Source organism: Zophobas morio, unplaced genomic scaffold (genome assembly GCF_036711695.1).
Source record: "Zophobas morio isolate AGI-343-1 ecotype UQ-CSIRO unplaced genomic scaffold, CSIRO_AGI_Zmor_V1 ptg000041l, whole genome shotgun sequence".
Classification (NCBI taxonomy): domain Eukaryota; kingdom Metazoa; phylum Arthropoda; class Insecta; order Coleoptera; family Tenebrionidae; genus Zophobas; species Zophobas morio.
In genome coordinates, this window is record NW_026972146.1 from 5630738 (window position 1) to 5653244 (window position 22507).

Here is a 22507-nt window from a genome sequence, read left to right on the forward strand (position 1 = left end):
TGTTTATTCGCAATAAAAAACATATGAACTTTCTAAAATGTATATTTCCTTCTTTTAACAGCTATTGCACTACACAAGGACGGCACTGGTTACTTATGGACGGATCTATTCCCTAAAAACTAATTGTACTAAAATAAATAAATAAATAATACTCAAACAATGAGATCAATGATTATTCAACATTTAAGTATGGTTTAAAATCGTCGATTTTAGGCAATCTTCGAGAATCCACTTTTTCCGAACACATGGGGCAACTATCTTCGTTGTCGAGGATCCTACAACACAACCGTCACCTTAACAACCACACCTCGAACGACTTACTCAATAAACGCAGGCCTCAAAGCCGGGAAATCGCATTCCGGACACGCCGTCAAGTCAGTCGTCACGATATGGCGACCCTACGCAACAACAATCAGTCGCAACGCACCCACTTATCCCCTACATACCGTCACTATACAAAACGGGATGTTATTCTTGCAGTTGATACAATTCACTTCTGTTTCGGGGAGCAAATTCTCGCAGTACGGACATGGAGTCAGCGGTTCGACCGGATCCCCGACGTCACCGTCTTTGCCGCTCTTCGGAGGCTTCCTGACCACCGCTTCGATTTTCTTCGCGTATTTGGCGTCGACGTTTTTGCGATACTCGGGGTTCATCAACATCGTAGCGTACTTGAAGGCGGCGTGTTTGAGGCCGGCCCTGTGACACTCGATGACTGTTGAAGTCAAAATTGGAACGATATCTACAAACAAAAAAAAAAAAAAAATACCAACCGAAAGTGAAAGTTTGTTGTGGCTTACGCGACGGAAACTTCGAGATGTTGTTGGCAACCCTGATCAACATCCGCGCCCCTTTTAGGTGGTCGCCCCGCCGAACATGCAGTCGTACCAAAATGTAACTGTGCAAGAGCATGAGATTGGCTTGCATTTCGCTGGGGATTTTGATGCCGTTCTGTTTTAGTTCTTGGTACATGGCGAAAAGCACGTCATGCGCGTTGCGGTAGTTCCCGTTGATTTGTTCTTCGTTGGCTATGATCAGCGCCGACTTGGATGCTTCTTTGTATTGTTTGCGCGCCATGTATAGTCGGAATAGGTATTTAGGGTCTTTGGGTAAGCCGTCGGCTTCTCCCAGAAGAAACTCGATCAGTTGCGCTGACAAGGCTTCGTCTTTTGAAGAAGCCACTACGTCTATGGCTGCAGTGATGGCTTCGTTTTCTTTCGAGTTCGATTTAGCGGCTTTTAGTAGATGTTTCATGGCTTTTGCGTACTCTTTGGCGTGGAACCAATACGTGCCGGCTAGCAGACTGTTGCGTTCGTTCTCGAAATGCATGGCTACGCTGTTGAAGTCCTGCGGACGCAACTCATCCGGGGACAGTGTATTCAGAAGTATTTCTCCATAGAGTTGCATTTTTCCGTGTTTTCGCGCCAGATCGAACGCTTCGTCGTTGCATTTCGACAACACCAAGAATTTAATAGCGGACGTGTAGTCGTTCAATTTTTGGAAAAACTTCGCCACGAGTTTCGCCCCTTCCACACTTTTCGTTTCTTGGACGAGTTCCACCGCAATCTCGGGATTGTTCAAGTGTTCGAGTTGTAGTCGAATCACCGAATCGAAGTCCTTGGCCGTGTAATACGCCCCGACTGCCTCGTCATACCTACCTTCGTTCTCCTTAGCAACCGCGTATTGCAAATGAATCTTATTCGAAGATACTTTCGGTAAAATGTCGCCGACTTTCTGCCAGTTTCGCAATTTAATGTAAGCCATGGCTGCCCGATCGTAATTGTGACACTTCTCGAACAACATGGCGGCGTCGTTCAACAGTTTGTTCTTTTCGAGGATCTCCGCACACTCCCGTAGGAGTTGTTTGTTGTCTAACTCTAAAGCTATACTGATACCGTGGCGATGATTGTTACAGTGGAGAGCGGTTCTCGCTATCCCCGCTTTACAAATGTAGGTGTGTTCGCGGCTTAAGTTCTCCTGTAGACCTTTCTCGTAGTGGATGTGCGCTTCCGAGTAATTCCCGCTGCGGAAACACCGTCATCAAAAGAACACACAAAACGTGCTGGAAGTTACGTGAATTCGAGCTGTTGGGCGTACTCTCTCGAAATTAAGGCGATCTGCTCGGGCGCCATTTTTTTCGCCAGTTGTAGAGCTTGGTCCCACTGGAGCAGATCGCGGCGCATTTCAAGAGCGGCCACTGGGTAACTCGACTCCAGGAACCACTTCTGCGCTAAGTCGAAGTCCTCAAGGAACATGGAAACGTAGCCGCAGAGTAGCTTGGAATCTTCCACCCCGGAGATGCTCTCCAAAGACCACACCATCGAGACGTCCTCCAGCATTTTATAAACACGAATGGCCAAGTCGATTTCTAGGTGTTTTATGGCTTCGACGGCCAATTTTCGCCAGGAGTCGTCCGATTTAAGAACTTCGCATGTGTTCCACGCAGCGGAAAACCTAAGAAGTTATCACGGGATTTCCGTAAAACGAAAGTAGTTATTTACCTGTGCAAAGCTATCTGTTTGTGGAAGTTGGATTCTAGAATGGTGTGCTCCCGTTCGCTTATACCGGCTTGGTGCGAGTCGTGGGTGTTGAGCATAAGGCGACTGATTTGGCCGCCAGATGTCGCTGATATCACTTCGCCGGAGTACATTAAAAGCGGGGTCTGTTTGGAAACTAGAGAGGTTTGACCGATTTTCTCAACTGAGGGACCTTTCAATAAAATAGTGACTTTTTAATTGAATTTGGTGCGACATAACTAACCGTGGACTGAATATTTCACGTACACGTACGTAAAGATGTCGTGTTGGTCGTGAACTAAAAAAATATTGCGGTCGTTGATGTTGCTGTCCCACGTAGCTCCAGACACTTTATTGGGTAGGTTTGGTATGGCAACAACTTCATTTATCACCTTGAATACACTATATTACAGTACAAGTGGCGCCACCTATCACCTACTCACAGCATTGTAGACGTACCCCAGCCCCTTAATATCCACAAAAATGATCCGACTGCCCGCCGGATCGCTAAAAATATTCGTTATACCCACCGAGTGCGAGTACTCAGTCGCCACAGCCCACTCTTCCACGTGAAAATACACAATGTTTCCCATATCCGTCCCGTAGATTAAAAAGTCAGTCGTCAGAGCATGGCAAGTTATGAATAAATTCGGCGAATTCGCATCGGGAAACATGATGGTCTCGCGATCTTCGTGACAAACTTCGGGCTGTTCGATCTAAAAACACAGAACGAAAGTGTCGAGGAGTTGGCCCCATGCTACCATATACCATATGCAGCTGGAGTTTTCCCTCGAACAGAACCGACGCATATTCCGGGTTTAATTTAATACTAGTGACGCCCCCAAGGTACTGTCTATCTTTAAGCATCAAGGGAGCGTCGTCGGCCCCCGGCTGGGGCCGCGTCAAATCGTAAAACCACACTCTGTTGTTCATACCGGCCGCTATGTGATAAGGACCCACTGCGATAAAGCTCGGCTCCGTTTCCAAAGTGATAGCGATGGGCTTAAGCTTCGCCTAAAACGGCAAGAACGTCAAGCGGAAAGTTACGGACAATTTAATAAGAGTACTGTAGTGAACAAAACTGACAATGAATGTGCTCTCTGAAATCAACAGCTAGCCCCGCCCACCAAAGTCAGCTCCGCCCACTCTCACCAATCATAATTACTTTCTCAGACGAGTAATTGTACAAGCTTATCTCTGTCAAGCTCGACAGGATGGCTATCCTGGGGGCACAGACTGAGGTCAGTAGAGGCACGTGAGAGACGTATACATTCAACGAGCCGCCTCTGGTGCACACCGCAAACAACTGGCCATCAACACTCCAACTTATTCTCTCTAGACCGGCCTCCTGTGATAAAGACAGAACGCTAGAAGTTTCCTGAAGGTTACTCAAGTCGTGGATTTTAACGCTAAAAATTTTTAATCAAGTTTGGAAGTTTGACCGCCGATTTAATACTTGTTGTCGCCGCAAGAGGCCGCCTTTCCTATTTTTTCGCACACCGTAATGTCATTGAGTGTGCTTTTGTGGTTGCGTATTTGAAACAATTCCTGTCCCACTTCTTTGATGTGAGTGGAGATCGCTATGAAATACCCACCTGTGAAACCTATGAGAATGTAGCCGTCACCGAACCACTTATAAGTGACGAGGTTGCCGTAATGTTGTTGAAATGCGAGTTCTATAGGGTTGTCTGGATCTAGTAAATTGTATAGATAGAGGGTGCGTTTGCCTACAATGACGCTGACCTGTGGAAGAATCATTAGTGGTTGTAGAAACAATAATGTGATTATTACGGTGTTTTCGCCCCCCATTCGCTCATCGAGCTTCATTTCAGAAAAATGTATCTCAGAAGGTTCAGCCCTCAAATTGATCACTCTCAAAGTGTCTCCATCTAGGTTACTAATTGATATTGTTTTATCTTCGGAACCAAGGGCGAGTAAATTTTCGGTGTTCCACACCCCACAGGTTATTTTTTTGGTGTGTTTGCCTATAATAGGGGTGCGCCTAAAAATTTTGATCACTTATGGTTACACTGAAAGTGTGAGCTTACTTTGACGTGTTGTGATTATAAATAGAGACGTTGCCTTTGCAAGTCCCCACGGCCAACATTGGGGTAGTTTTCGCCCACACTAAACACGACATCTGGTCTTTTAATCGCACGTCAATTTGTATTTTTTTTTGAGTATTGGCGTCCCATAGAGTTAACTGGGGGGCTTGACAGATGACGGCTAAGAGATCGCCGTCCGAGTCCCACCCGAACCCAGTACACAGACTGCAACCGCGTTCGTTATTACGGAACTGCAAGCTCGTGGAAGCCTACCTTGGTAGTCTAATCCGGTCCTGTATTTGCCCATACCTATCAAAAATATTAACCATTGAATCTATTCCAGTTGTTGCTAGATACATTCCAGATCCTTTCTGCCATGCTATGTAAATATCACCGGTCCCATGGGGCTGTTCCAAGCGAAATAAAAGCTAGAAACGGGACGTTTTTAGGTTAGCCGGTGGATTGTGACTTCGGGGTGCGTTGTTGCGCTAATTTCGAGTTGTGAAGGAAAATTTAATGGTTGACGTACCTTTTCGCTCCCCATTTTTCGTAAAATCGATGATGTTAATTATTTATAATGCGATACAAACATTGTTGTTGTTATTGGAAAAGCATTTTGACAATGACAGCTGTCAAGCTTCAGGGTGGGCAACATTACGTAAGTTGGCGGCACTGATTAGCGACTTTTTACCCACGCCTTTCTAGGTGGTGTTGCTTTTTACATAATGGAATTCGAATTAGAATATTTCAACCATGGCATGGATTACAGATTTGGCTAGCAATGTTAATGAGTAAACGGATAAATGGGTTTTTTGACAACGACGGGTCAAGCTTCGGGTCGCAATTAATTCTTTATGTTGGCAGCCCTGCTGGATGATTTTTCGAAAAATCACCCGAATCAATATTTGAGTCATCGAGGTTGCTAATATTGACCAACAAACGAATAAGTGTTTGTTATTTAAAAATAAATGTAATTAAAGAGTGTTATTTTCCACTCATTCGCACACTATTATAAATGTATAAATATAAATATTCACGTTTCAATATACGCAGATCGTGTTCTTGTTTTTCAGTATCTTTGACTTTGCCCCTTGCATCATCGATTTTTAATAACACCGATAAGCGCAAGCTCCGGTTTGACTCATTTATTTATTATTCCCTCGTTAATAAAATCCCGCATGCGAATTAAACACAAGAGCACCCACAAAAACCTCATTAGCGATTCTAATTTCGAAACCCAGACCGTAACACTTCTCCTCCGATAATCTACGTAAAACCGTTTTTCGGCACCGAAGTTAGGTTATCCGAGAGCCGGCTGCGATGCACTTCCTCCTCGTTGTGCTGCTTCTGCCGGCCATCAAGTGCGAAATTATTCCGTCGAATTCCACTTGTTCTATAGAGTCGTTGGAAAAGTGCCCCTACAACCCCGACGCCGACTTGACCACGGTAAGCCACAATCTCACCATCGTTCACGTTCTCACCCCTTTGTCAGCCCCAAATCGCCAGACGCCACGGCTACCCAGCCGAGACCCATTTCGTGACGACCGACGATGGGTACATTCTTGGGATACATCGCATCCCGGGGCCTAAAACGGGGGTGAAAGGGGGACAGCCCGTGTTTTTGCAACATGGCCTCCTTTCGAGCAGCGCCGACTGGGTCACCGAGGGCAACAACTCGCTAGGTGCGCCTCGACTTTTATTATTATTATTATTATTATTTAATTTAATAAATGGTAACGGTAACAGCGTTCTTGTTGGCGGACGCCGGCTATGACGTCTGGATGGGTAACGCCCGCGGCAACACGTACTCCAAAGCCCACGTCAATCTGTCCGTCAATAGTGCACAGTTCTGGAACTTCAGTTGGCACGAAATGGGGATTCATGATTTACCGGCGGCCCTTTACTACGTTAGTAACACGACGAATAAACCCGGCGAAATTATCTACATTGGGCATTCCATGGGTACCACTATGTTTTTCGTTTGTTCGTCTATTAAGCCACAGGTTGTTAAAAACGTCAAGGTGATGGTAGCGCTGGCACCGGTGGCGTACATGACCCATGTGAAGTCGCCCATTAGGTATCTATCGCCTTTTGTCAACGACATTGAATGGTTGGCGAAGTATCTAGGTGTGAATCAGTTCCTACCCAATAATAAAATTATGAAGTTTTTGTCGTATGACTGTGATTTGTTGAAGATCGACGAAACTATATGTAAGGACGTTATTTTTTCGCTGTTCGGTTTCGACAAAGACGAATTTAATATGGCGCTTTTGCCGACCGTTTTGAACCATGATCCGGCGGGAACTTCCACGAAGACGGTTTTGCACTTTGCGCAGGAGATTAAAAATGAGGGGAAATTCCAACAGTATGACTACGGTCCCGAGGGAAATATGGTCAAATACGGAAGGTTGACACCGCCTGAGTACAAGCTACTTAACATCAAAGCGAAGATTTACATTATATATGCGCAAAATGATTGGCTGGCTAGTTATATTGTGAGTTGGTTTAGTGGAGGCATTTTTTTTTTGTTTAACTGATGTGTTTTAGGACGTCATTCGGCTGTCACACAACCTAACTAACAACATCGGGGTGTATAAAGTGCCCCTTGATGCTTTCAACCACGTGGACTTCCTTTTTGGCAAACACGCCGCCCAACTAGTCTATGCGCCACTTATGAAAGTTATCCAGAATTATACTGACGAAGTGGATGATCTTTAATTTAAAACTATACTGTCAGTTATGTTTTACTTACAATAAATAATAAATTATAAAGAATAAGTTTTAAAAAATGTGCACGTAGGCAAACAACAATACGCTAAGAGTCGATTCCTGTCGCGAAATTTGAATGTTTTGCTACTCGTTCCTAGATGGCGCCCCTCGTTCCACATGTCACATCCCGTGTTCCCATTGTAGTATATGTGTCAAACCGATCCAATCAGTATGCTCGTGCAGAAGCGTGTAAACCATAGAGTGTAAACATTCCATCGCAGTGTCCGCAGAGAAATCATTGTCTCATAATCCTCAAGGTAAGATCCACGTCTCTAACAAAAACCCGGTTGTGCTCAAACAAAATGCCCCTCGTTTTCTGTCAGCGCGTTTTTACAATTCGAAAATTGTCGAGCGCGATGACCTCCGTTGCGTGATTCCAATTTCTCCCTTAAAAACGCACAAGATAAGCAGATCTCCGTTTCCGCCGCCTCGCATTCCACCCGGATTAAAGCCCGACTCCCACTTGTGTAAAAATTCCTTGCATGCATGATTGTGGCGCACGTCACGGCTCCAAGGCCGGAAATTTCGGCCGAAAATAATTCGAAAAATCCAGCCGAGATCAATTTGCATCGGCCAAGGTTAGACGCTAGAAATTCGAAGAATCGTGTGTTTATTCGTAATGTTTACAAATAAACTTTGTTTGCGGATGATTATCAGAATGATGTTTTCCAGTTTCGGGGGATCGGGAGCTCGATCGTAATGCGATTTGGCGTCGGGGCGCGATAATGGGATTAGAGTGGATTTGGTGGGCTCGGGTCTAGTTGGAATTGAAAATTTTTGCTTTTGGAGTGGTTTAGAATAAAGGTGATTTTGTGGGAAAGACGGATGCATGGGTTCTTTGTGTTCGTGGTGTTACAATGAGGATGATTGACTTGGAGATAAAGGACGGGGTTATCAGTGATTTGTTGATTTAGAGTGAGTCAGTACGAGTTTCGTGTGAAAATAGTGGAGTTGACAAGGTACTATCTGGTAGCTTGGTACGAGTTTTTTTCATCGCGTTATTGCGGAAATGTTTGTAAATGTCAAGGTTGCATCCTGTTTCGATGCAACTTCGCGAGATGGAATCCTGGGATGCGGAGAGTGGAGGTCACACGTGGAGCTGGATTTTTCATACTGCAACTAGTGTTAAATGTTATTTAAATGTTACTTAAGATTTGGTTCAAATTAGTTCGGTAAATTCCTTATGCCGTCACCGCAATGTCGTCAATTGTTCGGTATCCTGTGTCGTAATAATTACAAATCCTAGCAACCGAAAAATGTCCAACCCGTAGTGGGGTATTATTCATCGAGCTGATTATGCGGAACACCATTATGCATACTCGCCACCCATCGGTTTCGTAGAAAATGACAGCTTGACTCGAGTCGATTAATGTATTTAGAAAAAAAAAGGAAGTTGGCAAGTTCTTATGTTATGACTCACGCAAATTACAAGAAAATGAGTGTCACTTTAATATTGATGCTTTTTTCTAAAAAAAAATGAACCGAAGAATTTGCATGCCATGTCGTCAGTACGTACATTCACTCGTTTCCAATATTTTAATTAAAAAGTGTGTTCGTTTCAATTAAATTTTCCTTTTTCGCTCGAAAGTGCATGACTTCCGTAATTAGCATTTTTTTTTTTATTTTTAAATTATACGTTTTCAAAATGTCGATTATTATTATTGGGCTTTGAATAGTTCGGTTTTTTTGGGGCCATTACATTTCGCAGTGAAGAGAAATTGTGTGATTTTGCACAGCTACAGCTCTTTTGCTTTCATGAATTTGCGATTCATCAATTGAAAGCGATGTTATAATTGAGCATTAACTCTCCCACCCGGATTCAATGGTATAATTTAAGGCTTTAATAACCTTTGTCCAGATAACAATATTGATTTTTGGGAAAGCTCATTGTAATTTTTGTAACGGATTTAAAATTACAAACGTTAGTTTGTCAAAGTCATTTAGATAAAAAATTGGCCGCAGGGGCGGGAATCGAGGGCAAATTTCAAGGAAAAAATGAACTATATTTAAAGTAGATAATCAACGGGAAAAATGTATTCTCAGTACATGCTTAACTTCAATTGTTTATGTTTATATTTCGACATTATTAATTATTAAGCTACAGTGGAGTAAACTGTCCCGAGTATTATTTTGGATGAGAATTTGGTTTTGCGATTTCAAAGCTAAAATGTTACAAAATTTTCATTTTTCCCCAAAATTCTGGATGCCTCGGGTAAAAACTCAACACGGATTCATAAACCACAAGTGAAGGGTGTCAGGAGAAAGCAATGAATGTCACATTGCTTAAAAATCGAGATATATAAAATGTAATCTTTGAAAATTTTTTTTTTTTAATTAACGCACATTATATTTTGATAGTTTACACAAAAATTGTTGAAGTCGAACAACACTTTATTTTGTATGAACATTGAACAAGAAACAAAAGGTTAACATAATAGAAATAGAAAATGAAATTTGAACGAAGTACCGACACGGTTGGGAAAAAACTGTGAATGTCCAGGTCCCTATTCTGTTCAGATATTTATCTATAGGAAAACGTCAAGATTGCACTGTTGTTCAATATAAAATGCACTTTTCGTCCAATAAAATGAGTGACCAAAAAGAAAACCCGGTAAAATGAGAATTTGAAAAATTGCAAATCAAAAATTAAAGAAATCTCCATTTTACAACATTAAAAAAAAATGCTCACTGAATTTGTGTAAAATTATTAATAATTAAAAAAACAATAAAAATGTGACATTAATTGTTTTCTCCCAACAGCCTTCAAGTGCATTTTATAAAATTTAAATAAAATGTACTACTGTAATGACTACTATCACCTGTCTAATAAAAGTCTGGACAATCAACAGACTGGTGTTTGAAAAGACGAAATTTTACTTCATTTAAATATATGTATATAATCTAGAATTTGGATTCGGGCATCGGCGTTCTGCTGTACAGCGGCTACTGGCGCCTTTGGAAAATTCCCGATTTTCAAATGGTTCCATCGGTCCTTGTACATGGTTTTTGAAGTAATTTGAAAGAATCTTCGAGACCCTTTCTGTTTTGTTTTTGCAGCAAGAATCTCGGGGACCTTTTTTGTTTTGTTTTTGAAGTAATTTGAAAGAATTTCGGAGTCCCGTAATCAACGGCGGATGGAGGAGACCGGTTGAACCAGCGCGGGAAAAATTTAGATCAGCCCCTGAAAAGCCGAAATTTACTTAATTTAAAAGTATATAAAATTTGGAATGGGGCGCCAGCGCTCTGATTTCCTGAAAAATTCCCGATTTCCAGATGCTCCAATCAGACGGATAAACGGACGGAAATGGGTGACTTATTGTATCGTACTGTAGAGGTCTTGACACGTCGAAAAAACATGAAACTAGCCTTTCGTCGGATGGATCCTTAGCTTACATTCGGGAAGTAAACACAGTTCTCTGGACTAGTGTATACTCAGAACATTATTATTGTTTCCGTTAAAATTCTATGGCGTGATTGAGGGATTGGACGTTGGATATGTGACAACTCGTTTTTAAGTTATTCTATTAATTATAACTGGAAATGTTGTCCTTGTCCTATATTGATCGATTGAATTGGATCGCCTTCTATAAATTCAGTACGTGTTTTCGTCGACAAGACGTTATAGAATTGTCGAAACTGAAAATGATGAGAGCAAATTTGCTCTATTTAAAAATAAATCTGTATAATTTCTGTAGAACAAAGAACTAAACCTACGAAGATATTCTGAGAAAGACCACTGTCCGCTAGTTTCCTTGAAAACGCAGATGTAAACATTATTAATACGAAAAGAGATAAGCGAAAGGAAGCTTTATCACATTTTCTTGAAGCCAGACTTTGGGTCAAACCTCTCCCCAGTTTCAATAAAATTAGCTTATTTGCATTTGAAAAAGTTTGTGACCTTGATGTGGCATAAAATGGCGGCTTATTCTACTTGTTGCCTATTTTTTCCTTCAATCGCGTGACATCTTATTCTATTAAGAACGACGATGGCCATATTAACAAATGCAGGAACCTTCAAATAACACCAATCTCATCGTTTAACATTCCAAAAGATCCATCTTCGTTTTAATCCACATCGTCTAAAGCATTTAAGTACATCGGCATTATACACCCAATACTTAATCACAGCATTTAAGCACTGTTATGTCATAATGGAATCCCCACTTTTTGCCATCACGCAGTGTAATTATCAAGGGGTATTCCCATAATTTTAGACATGCAAAAAACGGTAGATCTACCAAAACCCAAAATTATAGTTGAAACACTTCCTGCAACATCATTAGACTTTTCTCTTTTACGAATCTCCGAAAAAACGATCTCATAAAATTCGAAATTGTAGCCCTTCCCACACCAGACCTACAGTCATCCACAATGTGGGTTAATTGCGTCCGATGTGTCATCGCCAAACACTCCGACCGTGGCCTTCCTCGTCTTTATTACTTCATTATCACCACCGTTCCTCCAAATACCAAAGTTCACTCGAATTTCCCCCTGGACCTCCACCGACGCGTTACCATGGCTTCCATCTCGTGAACCTTCACGTGCCTGCTCCTCGCCATCATCATCACAATGCCTACCTTTCACTAATCGCCGGTACAGCGCTGTCAGTGCCAGGCACCGGATTCCGCTATCTAGGACAGCCGATTTTGCGTTACATAGCATTGGCGCGATAACAGATTCAAGGTACACGAGAAAAAAAAACATCCGATTAATTAAAACGTAATTCGATCCACCCCGAAACAAAAAAATATTCGCAATAGGAAACAGCAGCGGACCCGGTGCTCCCCCTTGCGCGTTGCCAAGCAACGGGCGTTCTTCGCATCCCGTGGAAAGCGCGAGACGCAGTGAGAGTCGAGCCGTGTTTGAGAGTGTACACTGTCCCGGAGCGCGTCTACTTCGATTGTATTTTCTTATACAGGGTGAGTGTCCAGAGGTCATAATAATGCCAGAAATGTGTGCTCGGATGATGGCGGACGTGCACGGAATGCGTTGATGGTGTCAGTGATTACAAAATTGTGCCCTTCCGGCCAATTCCTTGAGTTATAATAAATACACACGCCGGAGATAATCCAAATATTTTGCGCTGGGTTTATGAATTTTACAGAGCGATGTTTACTCGGCGGTTTACGATGGGGCTCGACGTGACCAGAAAATGAAAATTGGCATTCGAGGAGGAGAAAAGGCACAATTGCGGAATTCCATTCAACTTTTTTTTGTTTGGTTTATCAATTTTACAATGGTTGCGTTTTTCTCTTTCGTTGCGGCGTCACGCTCCATATTATCTATTACAAACGGCATTTTCACACCTTTTTGCCGTTTCACTATTAAATTGCGTTAGGTGTCTATTCGGGAGTCGGTTACGTAATATCCCGAAGGCACTCTTAACCTTTCCCAAATTTGTCGAATCGTTTCGAGTTTGTGAATTACGAGCCAATGCCGAGGTCGGGTTTAATGGAAAACGGGGGAGGTTGCCCTTTCGGGTGTTTTTTTTTTAAAGAGGATGGTTAAGGTCAACGGGGTCACAGCGACGCCACTGACATTTGTGTGTGCAGAATCTTGTCTCATTAGCGTTTTCATGCTGATGGAATTATTTACGTTGGAATTTTCACGGTCCGAAAGTTTGTTCACAAATAGTAATTTCGAGTGGATTCGAGTTTTGAAAGTTCGCCCATTTCCGTGCCAGATAAACAAAAATTAAAGAGCAGAAATAACATTATTGGTGGCTAAAGTCCAATGCAGATCACTGGCGTCCTTTGTATATGCGAATTTGTTCTAAGGTAAATATGTATGTACCAAAGTAATTACTGTTGTGAGTGTGTTTAGGTCGTTGGAACTCGTGAAAGGGGTGTATGGATTAGGGTCGTCTCAGTTTTTCTTTTTAGAAATTTGATAAATATTAATAGCGATAATTGATCACTTGGTCAGATGTTTGAACTACCATTCTCTTAGAGAAACTTTCTTTGGAAGTAGGTTGATGCCATTCGCGCAACTTCAGAGATATTCACAAGAAATGAAATAAATAAAATTTTGTAAATACATACATACAAGTACGTAGAAGTTCGCATCAAGGTTTATGAGCCGTCTTCATTTTTATTAATAGTCACTTTCATCTGGCGTCTATCAGGTGTATAATTTAGAAACTGATAAACCAAGGAATAATCCTTGAAATAATTATATTTTGACGTTTTCGTAGTGCCATTACTTGTCAATGGCGTATTTTGTTTCAAGAATTTCGGGTGTCAACATCTTTTTTGCACTCACCTTCATATCAAAGGACTACTCCCTTTTCTAACTGGTCTATTTGGTTATGACGCAGTAAACTAGAGAACTTTACAAATTTTGTCACAGAATTTCGTAAAACACAAGCTAGTTATATAAGGACTCCATGTTATATTGAAAGCCTGTATGTTTTTATATTTGAAATTTTCATTGAAATTAAATCCATACAGATTATCCAGAAGGTTTAAAATTCGATTAGATAAAATTAATCCTCAGCGATCGATTTTATCTGGACGTCCGGTCGTCGGTCTCCCTCGACGAAACCCTTCATCTGAAACTAGGTTGACATGATTCACGCAAACCTCTAAAATATTCACGTTCAAGAATACGACAAACATCCCAAAATCGTATTTCTGACGTCAGTCTGGTCTTTCCTATTATAGAATAATCAAGTCGCCTGAGTCGTTATCGCATTAATTATGAATAACAGCAAGTCCGCGTAAATAAAACCGTTACACGGTGGGCTAAGCCGGTCAAAAGTCGCTCCTTAAGGTCGGTAAGTGTAATTTTAAAAACAAGACTACGCAGAAAAACTGCTTCTTCGGGCAAAAAAAGAATCTGAGGCGTCCACAAACTCGAGTTTATGTTATCTTATTTTATGAGATCTTATAACCGCATTATGAACGTAAAAACTACTTCGAAAGTCCCCCTGTTTTTTTTTTATTTTTTAAATTATCCTTCACGTTTGTTATTTTTATCCAATTTTTCATTTGACGCAAACGAGAATCGCTATTTTCGTCCAGCTCAATGATGTGCGTCAGTTTTCTCCAACGTAGAAAAAGAATCCGTGTCGAAACAATTAAACCAAAACTATTAATTCCGAGTGAAATCTGCACAATCTCAGCGTGTTCTTTTCTTGCAGAGCTGGCCGGACAATGAAGTGACTTCCTCCATCGAGTCCGGTCGACGATGAAAGAAACGGCGGCGGTGGCGTCGCCCAGCTCGAAAAAGAGCCCCCTTAGCAAGGTACTCACTCACTTTTGGTCACCCGTTCACAGATTCACGACTCACGAAAATCGACAAGGTCCGGTAAATATTTACTCATAAACACATATTAGTTTACGAGTTGCAAACTGTTACCATATTTTGGTAAATTTCGGTAATTTCCACAGTATGTGTATTGTGAAACCTTGGAAAGCAAAACCGGCAGTGTAAATAACGGAAGGTATACTTTGGATTGTACTAAACTGAAGTGGTGAAGTTAGATCGAAGATAAACCGAAAAAGGGCGAATTCGAATTAGTTTCGTCGAAGCTAAAAAATGAGAACGGATTAATAGACCACGAGTACATAAACATTTTATTTTATAAAATTTTTAAATGACGTCAAATCGTTGGTGGAGATGATCACACAAATTTTGGTTCGCATTTTACCATCTACCAGGCACGGAAATGGGCGATCTACTTTTTCATACTTCAGAAGTTATTTGACGTCGATAAAAGATGAAATCGGCAATTAAATGGATCCTGTTACAATACTTCCCTATCTTTACGCTCGGAAAATAAAAACACCTTTTTTATTGAAACATTAAATTCCGTGGTAAAGGTTGCTCAGTTTTGTTTGAAAAATCAATTTTGTCGTGTGGGTAATTCCCACCTGTAAATAAATTCTTAGTAACATGTACAATGCATGTTCTTTAATGTTTGGCTAAAACCCTAATTAATATGTGGCTGACGTTTAATAAATACCGAAAATTAATGAGTCTTTTTTTGGATGAGAGATAAGCACCCAGTATTGACTGAAAATTTTCCATCCACTCGTTGCTGCTATATTTAGAAATTCTATTAAAAAAAATCCTGCAGAATTGTCCATTTTTGCTTGTTTTATGTATAGTGCACCAACGAAAATAGTGCTTTTGCGACTTTGACTCACCCGCATTTCATAAATATTTCGTTTCGTTATACTCACCTTATCTTTAGGGTCTCCTCATGGTCCCCAAAACCGCCGGCATCCTCAACCACCGCCGCGCCGGCTCGACCGGCACCACCGGCGACGAGTCCTACACCACCGACGAGGAGGACAACGTCGAGATCGACGAGCCCGACCTCCGGGTCACCTCCAACAAGCTCTTCAACCATGACAGCAGCGACTTCGGCTCGTTCTCGGACATCGCCACTATCACCGACAAGGTGATGCACCGGAACAGCTCGGACAGCTCGGTCTACAGCGACCTGGGGCTGGACAAGCTCGACAAGGGCGAGGACCAGGGTGACTGGGCCCGCCAGGTGGTGGGCGCCAAGGAGCAGACCTTCGCCCGCCTCCAGGACGAGCTGCGCGACGCCCACCAGGAGCTCAAGCTCAAAGACGAGGAGGTCGCCCGCCTCTCCAGGATACGGCAGGACGTCGAAGCCGAACTCGAGGACCTGACGGCGAGCCTCTTTCAGGTGAACTTTGAATCAAGTATGCGGATAATGAGCGGAACCGGTCGTTCACCCGCAAGGTTACACAGGAACGGACCGACGTGTGATCGTGTTTTGTTATTCACGAGTTCGCTCGACTTTCACCGGGGGATTTAAAGAGACGAGTTCACAATGGCGAAATTCGAAAGTCGGAGTTTTGGATTTTTCGGGTTCGGGGAAAGTGAAGATGGGCGAGGAATTGGGATTCTGGACTGAATTCGGTTATGTCATGGGGGATTTTTTTGTCGGGCTGGAGTTTGTCAGTGTTGCAAGTCGAAAGTTGGGTAAATCGCGCTACTCGACTTATTACATAGGTACGTACGTTGAACGAATGCTAAATAATCCGGCATTAGTGCTGCAATTTCACGTGCATAACAGAATTAAAATTACCTATAGTCCGTTTACCGAACAGATGGAGTGATCGCGTGGAGATCACGCACTTTTACAACTCCATCTGTTCGGTAAACGGAGCCGAGGGTCGTTTTCCCACGAAATTCGCGTCTAGAAAGCGAAGATGACATTGAGTATCGACACAAACAGAGTGGAAACCCCCCAATTAGGCGGTGGAGAAATTTAAGAATTTGATGGGTGCAATTGAGCGCGACGTCCGTTACCCTTGACACGGATCGGAAAATACCGATCATTTCCACTTTTCGACGCTATTTTCGTATAATACCCACAGGTGGGTCAAGTCGCGTTTCACCTTGGTCGTTATTATTATTCCTGCCATTGTTTCTCTTCATGATGTATTATCCATTGTTTTTTTCATTATAAATTTTTCTCTTATCGACTGGGTGACCGCGTTTCGTCGAGATAACGAGCCACTTTTCTAAATGTGTAATTAATTCGAAATTTCCGGCATTCAGGCCGTAGCTTTGTCGCTGGTTTAATTGCATGCATTACGCGAAATTTATTAGGCAAGACCGCCGCATGGCAGACAACGAGCGATATTTTTTTAATGCGATTGCGTAAACATAAAACATAATGTTTCGGCGTACGGTTAGTTCCCGAGTCGTAAAAATTTCTGCGTGTTAATTGTTGCAGTGTGAAGTGTCGGGCGTTTATGGTTTTGTGGAATTACACTTTATGATGGTCGTCGACATGCGAAATACTTTTCGTTTGTAGTAATGCTCCCGAGAAAATCAATAATGTGGCGTTCCGTGCAGAAGATACGATAACAATGTTTGTCTCGGAATGGGCACGTTCGAGTATATTGCATGATTGTGGAGAATGGCCACTGCGAAATTGCTTGTTTCCCGTGGATATTGCGGTTCCAGCCGGGGCATAAACCACAATCTGGACCACTTTACACTCCGAGAGAGAGAGAGGAAAAAAAAAAGATGGAGATTATTTCGACAAAACTTTCGTCGCTCCGAAAGTGTAGCCCAATATATCCCGCTTTCCTGAAAAATTATAAAAAAAAATTGCGATTTTTGTTTTCTGATAACCTCTATAACGTAAAAAAAAGTGGGGTAAATAACACTCCCGCAGTTCTTTAATTTTTCTTTTTTTTTCTTCCATTTTTCAGTTTTCGAACTTTTGAATTTCGTTTTTTTGATATTGTCAATTTTTCATTTCTTGAATTTTTCGGTTTTTCAATTTTTGGATTTTTCAATTTATCCGTTTTCTGTTTCAGATTTTTTAATTTTTCATTTGTTCACTTTGCATTTTTTTTAGTTTCCATTTTAAATATGTATCTAATAATTAGAATTTTAAAATTTGTTCACTTTTTCAATTTTACGATTTTCAATGTTTAATTTTTCAGTTTTTCGATTTGCTATTTTTCGTTTAGGTTTTTTATTGTCTAATTTTTTCAGTTATTGGAATTTTCAATTTTTCGGTTTGCGATTTTTCAATTTTTCGATTTTTTAATGTTCCAGATTTTCGATTTTCCAACTTTTGTATACATATTTCAGTTTTAGATTTTGCAACTGCAATTTTCCGATTTGCATTTTCACGAGTTTGAATTTTTTAATTATTCGTTTTTTTAGATATTGTCAATTTTTCGGTTTTTTAATTTTTGGATTTTTCAATTTATCGGTTTTCAGTTTTGGATGTTTTAATTTTTCGTTTTTTCAGTTTTAGATTTTTCAGTTTCTCGATTTTTCAATTTTTTGAAGGTAAATAAAACCAGATTTCTCTAAAAATTATAAAATTTGATTTTGCGAATTCTATTTTTTGATGATAAATTGTAAATTAAAATAAAGATATGCAGCATGTAATGTTAATAAAGTAAATGTAAAGAAGCCCACTACACGTTTGTCTCAATTTTTTTTCCGATTACAAAATTTTGAAATGTCATAAATTTCTTGGGAGGGGAGAAACGAATAAATTTTGATGAACGATTTACCGTGCTTACGATTACCTTAAAACATTTGCAAGATTTCAGAGGATACGCTTTTGCAGTTTCAAAGTTAAATTGTTGTTACACAATTTTGATTTTTTTTTCCAAAAATTTGGATGTAAAAACTCGACACGGATCCATAAACTACAAGTGGAAGAATATCTTATTTTATAAAATAAAAACAAATTCACCGTTGTAAATTTTGGATATGACGTCATCAAATTTTCAGTGGGGATTATTAGCCAATTTTTGGTTGGCGCTTTACCATCCACATGATTGTCGTAGATAGATTATATATCTAATAAAAATCAGACAGATAGACCAAGACAGTATACATTTTTTGTGTATTCGGTGCATGGCGAGCCAGCAAGTCATGCTCAGTTTCATTGAACCATTTTAATTATACAAATAATCAGGTAATTGTAAAAACACCTAGCGTAAAAATGCACCGTCAATACTTTCTTTTACTTTCAATAAATAAGTATAATTTCGTATGCACGCATTCATTGCGTAGAACATGCACTTATTACTAACTAGCGTATGAAATAAAAGCACACATAATTTTTCCGTCTTTAATAATAATTTCTGAGGCATAGAGACCCGCGCTTAGTGATTCACCCTGTATATTTATAAGTGTGACCCCTATCTATAGAAGACATAATGATCAAAGAATGTATCTCTCGACATTAAATTAATTACTACTTTTTTCCACGCAACAACGGACATTTTTCCTATCAGTTTAAACGATAAAATGTCGACAATGGGTGCTGCTCATGCATTATAATGGATTCTCGCACTAAAACAACAACACCCTCGAGTATACATACATACATACCCATGACGCGCCAACCTCTAACATTTACACGCTAATTTGATTAGTCGCGCAGCGTATCTGCAGCGGTTTAAACAAAAGATTATCATCTTCCTGTCCCCTCAGTCGAATTTCGTCGTTTAAACCCATTCGAATCCGATGGCAAACAAACCGTTGCCGCCCCTCCGGAAGGGGCTAAGCCGAAGTTTGCTCGAACTCAAAGCGGAAATCGAGAAAATTTCCACAGATTGGCGCGACATAGTAAGATAAAACCCTCCACCCGTCTCACTCTAACCCGCATTTCGTCGCAGGAAGCCCACAACATGGTCCGCGAAGCGAACGAGAAGCAAGCGGCTGCCGAGAAGTCCCTCAAAGAAAGCCAAATGAAAGTGGACGTGCTGACGGCGGAAGTGGCGGCTCTGAAGACGCTGGTTTTGACGTCGACGCCGAGCAGGCCGAACCCGCACCTGCACCCGCAGATCGACAGCCGCATGAAGGAGGAGAACAAGAAGCACCGCAGGTCGCCGAGCCACTTCAACCTGAAGTACGGGCGCGAGAATTCGCCGCCCGAGTCGCCGGTGAAGGAGGTGCACCATATTCCGTGCGAGGTCGAGAGCAAGGAGGGGCTGGAGGTGGACCCGAATTTCCACAGGGAGTTCCTGGCGTGGAGGCAGAAGCCGCGTTTGGATAAGGAGGATCCGTTCGTGAGGAGGGTCTACGAGGAGGATATAGATCTGTGTTTGGCTTTTAATAACGAGGAGCTGTCGAGGAGGGTGAAGGCGGCAGTGGAAACGGGGACGATACTCATTGAGGCTGTGGGGGACAGAACGAAGGCTATGTTTCCTAAGTAAGTGTTTGTTTTATTGGTCGTTGTTTGTAATTGGCTTTAAAGTTTTCGGATTACTTCGGGTTTTATAGATGGTAAAAATAATTGGAAATTTAATGAAGCCGGTTTTTTTATCGTTTTGAATATTATTGTTATTTTTTGTTTGCAGAAAATGCGCTTTACTCGAGGTGCCAAGGCTGTGTTTCTATCGAATGAATATTGGTGAGCCAGACAACTGGTACAGCATATCACAGATATGTAGGAATAGAGTAAGTGGATTATTATGTTTCAAGGTTGAGGGGTAACGATTTTGTTTTTCAGATAATTGCCGTTTGTGATTTTTTAAACTATCTCAAATACATCGAACGCGGTTTAGTGAAAAGTTCCGGTAAGTTGTTCTTTGGATTTTTTTTCAAGTTGTGAAGCTTTGTACAAATAGCTGCATCTACGCTTTGAACAAAGTCGGTTTGAAGATGGCGACCGATGATGATTGATCGCTCTTTAATGCGATAAGTGAAAAGCAAGGGGAAAGCATGGCACGTTTCTGTTTCATTCAGTTTTAAAGAGACGAACAATCAATACAAAGCATTCTGGAAAATGGGGGCTAAAAATTAAATATTTGTGTTCGAGGAAACCGCAGAAAACAGTGAAGTAACTGAACAATGTTTGTGTAACTTGATTCTAAACAAAAGTAATACATTGCTAAGCACTTGTAGTACGGAAGTCCTAGAATGCCGAGGCTAATAACTTTCGGAGACCCAAAAAGCGCGGCGTTTGTACATAAAGTTACATTAATTCGGAGTGTCACAGCTGAGAATTGAATGGTTGAAGCTGAATTTTTCGATTTTTCAATGTTCTGATTTTATAATTTGTTTCGATTTTTCGATTTGCAATTTTTCAAAATTTTGGTTTTTACTTCCTGAGCCACTCGGACGAATGGCCACTTACATATTTTCTCGACGTTTCATGACCCCTAGAGCACGAAAAAAGTATAGTCTCTGGTTTCCGTCCTAAATGTCTTTTTTTAATGTTAAATCTTCTCGGTGGCCCCAAATATATATTTTTAAGAAAGTGAAACCGTCTCGCGAGTCCCATTTGTCATTTTTTAACAATGTAAAACCTGTTCGGGGGTGCCAAACTTTTTTTTTTTAGAATGTGAAACCTCGGGACCCAACTGTCTGTTTTCAAAATGTAAAGCTTGGGGGCGGCAATGTGGAAGCTTCTCGGAGGCCCGACTGTCTTTTTTTTTTCAAATGTGAAACCTTTTCGGGGGTTCCAACTGTCTTTTTAAAAAATGTAAAACCTTGTCGGGGGTCCCAACTGTCTTTTTACGGTGAAACCTTTTTTCTATTACACTGTGACTAACACCTATATTGTTTTTTCTCCATAGAGATTTTCACGAAAAAGTAAAATTCCGCAAAATAAAATTTTATAATTTTTCATAGAAGTAGTATTTGTTGGGCTGTACTGTAGAAGCGAGGAAAGTTCTGTCGAAATAATTTTGGACCAATTTTTTCAATTTTAGACTTGAGTTTCTCGATTTTTCAATTTTTGGTTTCTTCAATTTTTTATTTGCAATTTTTCTAGTTTTCATTTTAATTACTTTTTAATAATCGTTAGAATTTTTAAGGTTTTTCTTTTTTACGATCTTAGAATTTTTTACTCCTAAATGGAGATTTTAAATTCTATTAATATACATACAAAATTTGACAACAATCGATCCATTAGTTTCGAAAATTATCTGTCTAATAAAAATCCGGATATACGGCAAACGGAAGACCTATTTCTTCCTATTCTAGGGGTCATAAACGTTCGATTACCGTACTTCTTTGCTTACACTCTGGTAGTAAAAATGAAAAATATGCGTTTCAACTTCGTGTTTGTATTCAAGTTCGGCAAGATCAACACAAACGGGCGATTCATTGTTGACGGAGACAATAAGTAATTTATAATTTGCGTAGATATGTATCTCGCGTCACTTACGCGTTCGAACCAACGAAGGACTTGAGATGTTTTAGCTGCGCGTCGTTGTGAGGTAACGATTACTGTTGCCAAGTCAATAGCAGAAAAAATCAACACACGACATTAATTACCGGAAATGTTTTCGCAGAAAACCCCAAGGATGCCATTAAAGCTCATTATGAAAGAAAGTCTGTTTTTGACTCACTTCCGGCATAACTGGGAATTTCTAGGTACATATAAGTAAATCACATAGCTTACAGTTGAATTTTTCTGTTCCAGCACATGACGTCTACTGGGAGATCATACGATTGCGAAAAGATATGGTTTTAGCAAGACTCGGACTGAACCTGAGCTCCTGACGTTAGTGTTTTCAACATAACGACGTGCCAACAAGATCTGACAACTCAAGCCAAAGACTTTATTTGTACATACAAGTAGTTGCTTTTCAGATATTATATTTTAGTCTTCCCCAGATTTTAACTGTAAATAGCAAACCCAAATGTATCTAAATGTTGACTCTTCTTTTTTAATAAATTCTATAAGAAAAAATAAACCAT

General features: G+C 40.8%; 3 protein-coding genes across 10 annotated transcripts; 2 read left to right on the forward strand and 1 right to left on the reverse strand.

The window, feature by feature from the left end:
• Nucleotides 1–26: 26 nt before the first annotated feature.
• On the reverse strand, nucleotides 27–5592 carry LOC135140834 (WD repeat-containing protein 19). The gene is made up of 15 exons (XM_064071535.1): nucleotides 5091–5592; nucleotides 4835–4989; nucleotides 4565–4786; nucleotides 4308–4518; nucleotides 3973–4259; nucleotides 3682–3925; nucleotides 3285–3530; nucleotides 2960–3232; nucleotides 2761–2908; nucleotides 2502–2709; nucleotides 2074–2454; nucleotides 801–2023; nucleotides 447–742; nucleotides 322–398; nucleotides 27–275 (listed from the first exon to the last, which is right to left on the reverse strand). The coding sequence occupies exons 1-15, from the start codon at nucleotides 5103–5105 to the stop codon at nucleotides 173–175; spliced, it is 4089 nt and encodes a 1362-aa protein (XP_063927605.1). The 5' UTR covers nucleotides 5106–5592; the 3' UTR covers nucleotides 27–172.
• A 58-nt stretch (nucleotides 5593–5650) lies between these two features.
• LOC135140837 (lipase 3-like) lies at nucleotides 5651–7339 on the forward strand. The gene is made up of 4 exons (XM_064071546.1): nucleotides 5651–6007; nucleotides 6054–6243; nucleotides 6308–7056; nucleotides 7109–7339. Exons 1-4 carry the CDS (start codon nucleotides 5882–5884, stop codon nucleotides 7277–7279), a joined length of 1236 nt encoding a protein of 411 aa, XP_063927616.1. The 5' UTR covers nucleotides 5651–5881; the 3' UTR covers nucleotides 7280–7339.
• A 137-nt stretch (nucleotides 7340–7476) lies between these two features.
• Nucleotides 7477–22503, forward strand: LOC135140836 (guanine nucleotide exchange factor for Rab-3A-like). Of its 8 annotated transcripts, none has more exons than XM_064071537.1 (7): nucleotides 7477–7587; nucleotides 14472–14638; nucleotides 15528–15992; nucleotides 19474–20009; nucleotides 20158–20257; nucleotides 20310–20376; nucleotides 22230–22503. In XM_064071537.1, exons 2-7 carry the CDS (start codon nucleotides 14519–14521, stop codon nucleotides 22307–22309), a joined length of 1368 nt encoding a protein of 455 aa, XP_063927607.1. In that variant the 5' UTR covers nucleotides 7477–7587; nucleotides 14472–14518; the 3' UTR covers nucleotides 22310–22503. The 8 variants fall into 8 exon arrangements, with proteins under 8 accessions (XP_063927607.1, XP_063927612.1, XP_063927613.1 ...); XM_064071542.1 differs by having other exon boundaries at nucleotides 14472–14575; XM_064071541.1 differs by lacking the exon at nucleotides 7477–7587 and adding an exon at nucleotides 8002–8134.
• Nucleotides 22504–22507: the final 4 nt, after the last annotated feature.

Bases quoted from the DNA above. Each gene is read 5' to 3' on its own strand.
- LOC135140834 (XM_064071535.1), bottom strand. The intron at 4,260-4,307 runs GTAATAATCACA...ATTCTTCCACAG, and splicing joins GAATGGGGGGCGAAAACACC to GTCAGCGTCATTGTAGGCAA. The intron at 3,233-3,284 runs GTATATGGTAGC...CTGTGTTTTTAG, and splicing joins GAAAACTCCAGCTGCATATG to ATCGAACAGCCCGAAGTTTG.
- LOC135140837 (XM_064071546.1), top strand. From the start codon at position 5,882: ATGCACTTCCTCCTCGTTGTGCTGCTTCTGCCGGCCATCAAGTGCGAA. The intron at 6,244-6,307 runs GTGCGCCTCGAC...TAACGGTAACAG, and splicing joins CGAGGGCAACAACTCGCTAG to CGTTCTTGTTGGCGGACGCC. The intron at 7,057-7,108 runs GTGAGTTGGTTT...GATGTGTTTTAG, and splicing joins ATTGGCTGGCTAGTTATATT to GACGTCATTCGGCTGTCACA.
- LOC135140836 (XM_064071537.1), top strand. From the start codon at position 14,519: ATGAAAGAAACGGCGGCGGTGGCGTCGCCCAGCTCGAAAAAGAGCCCC. The intron at 20,010-20,157 runs GTAAGTGTTTGT...TTTTGTTTGCAG, and splicing joins ACGAAGGCTATGTTTCCTAA to AAAATGCGCTTTACTCGAGG. The intron at 20,258-20,309 runs GTAAGTGGATTA...TTTGTTTTTCAG, and splicing joins CACAGATATGTAGGAATAGA to ATAATTGCCGTTTGTGATTT.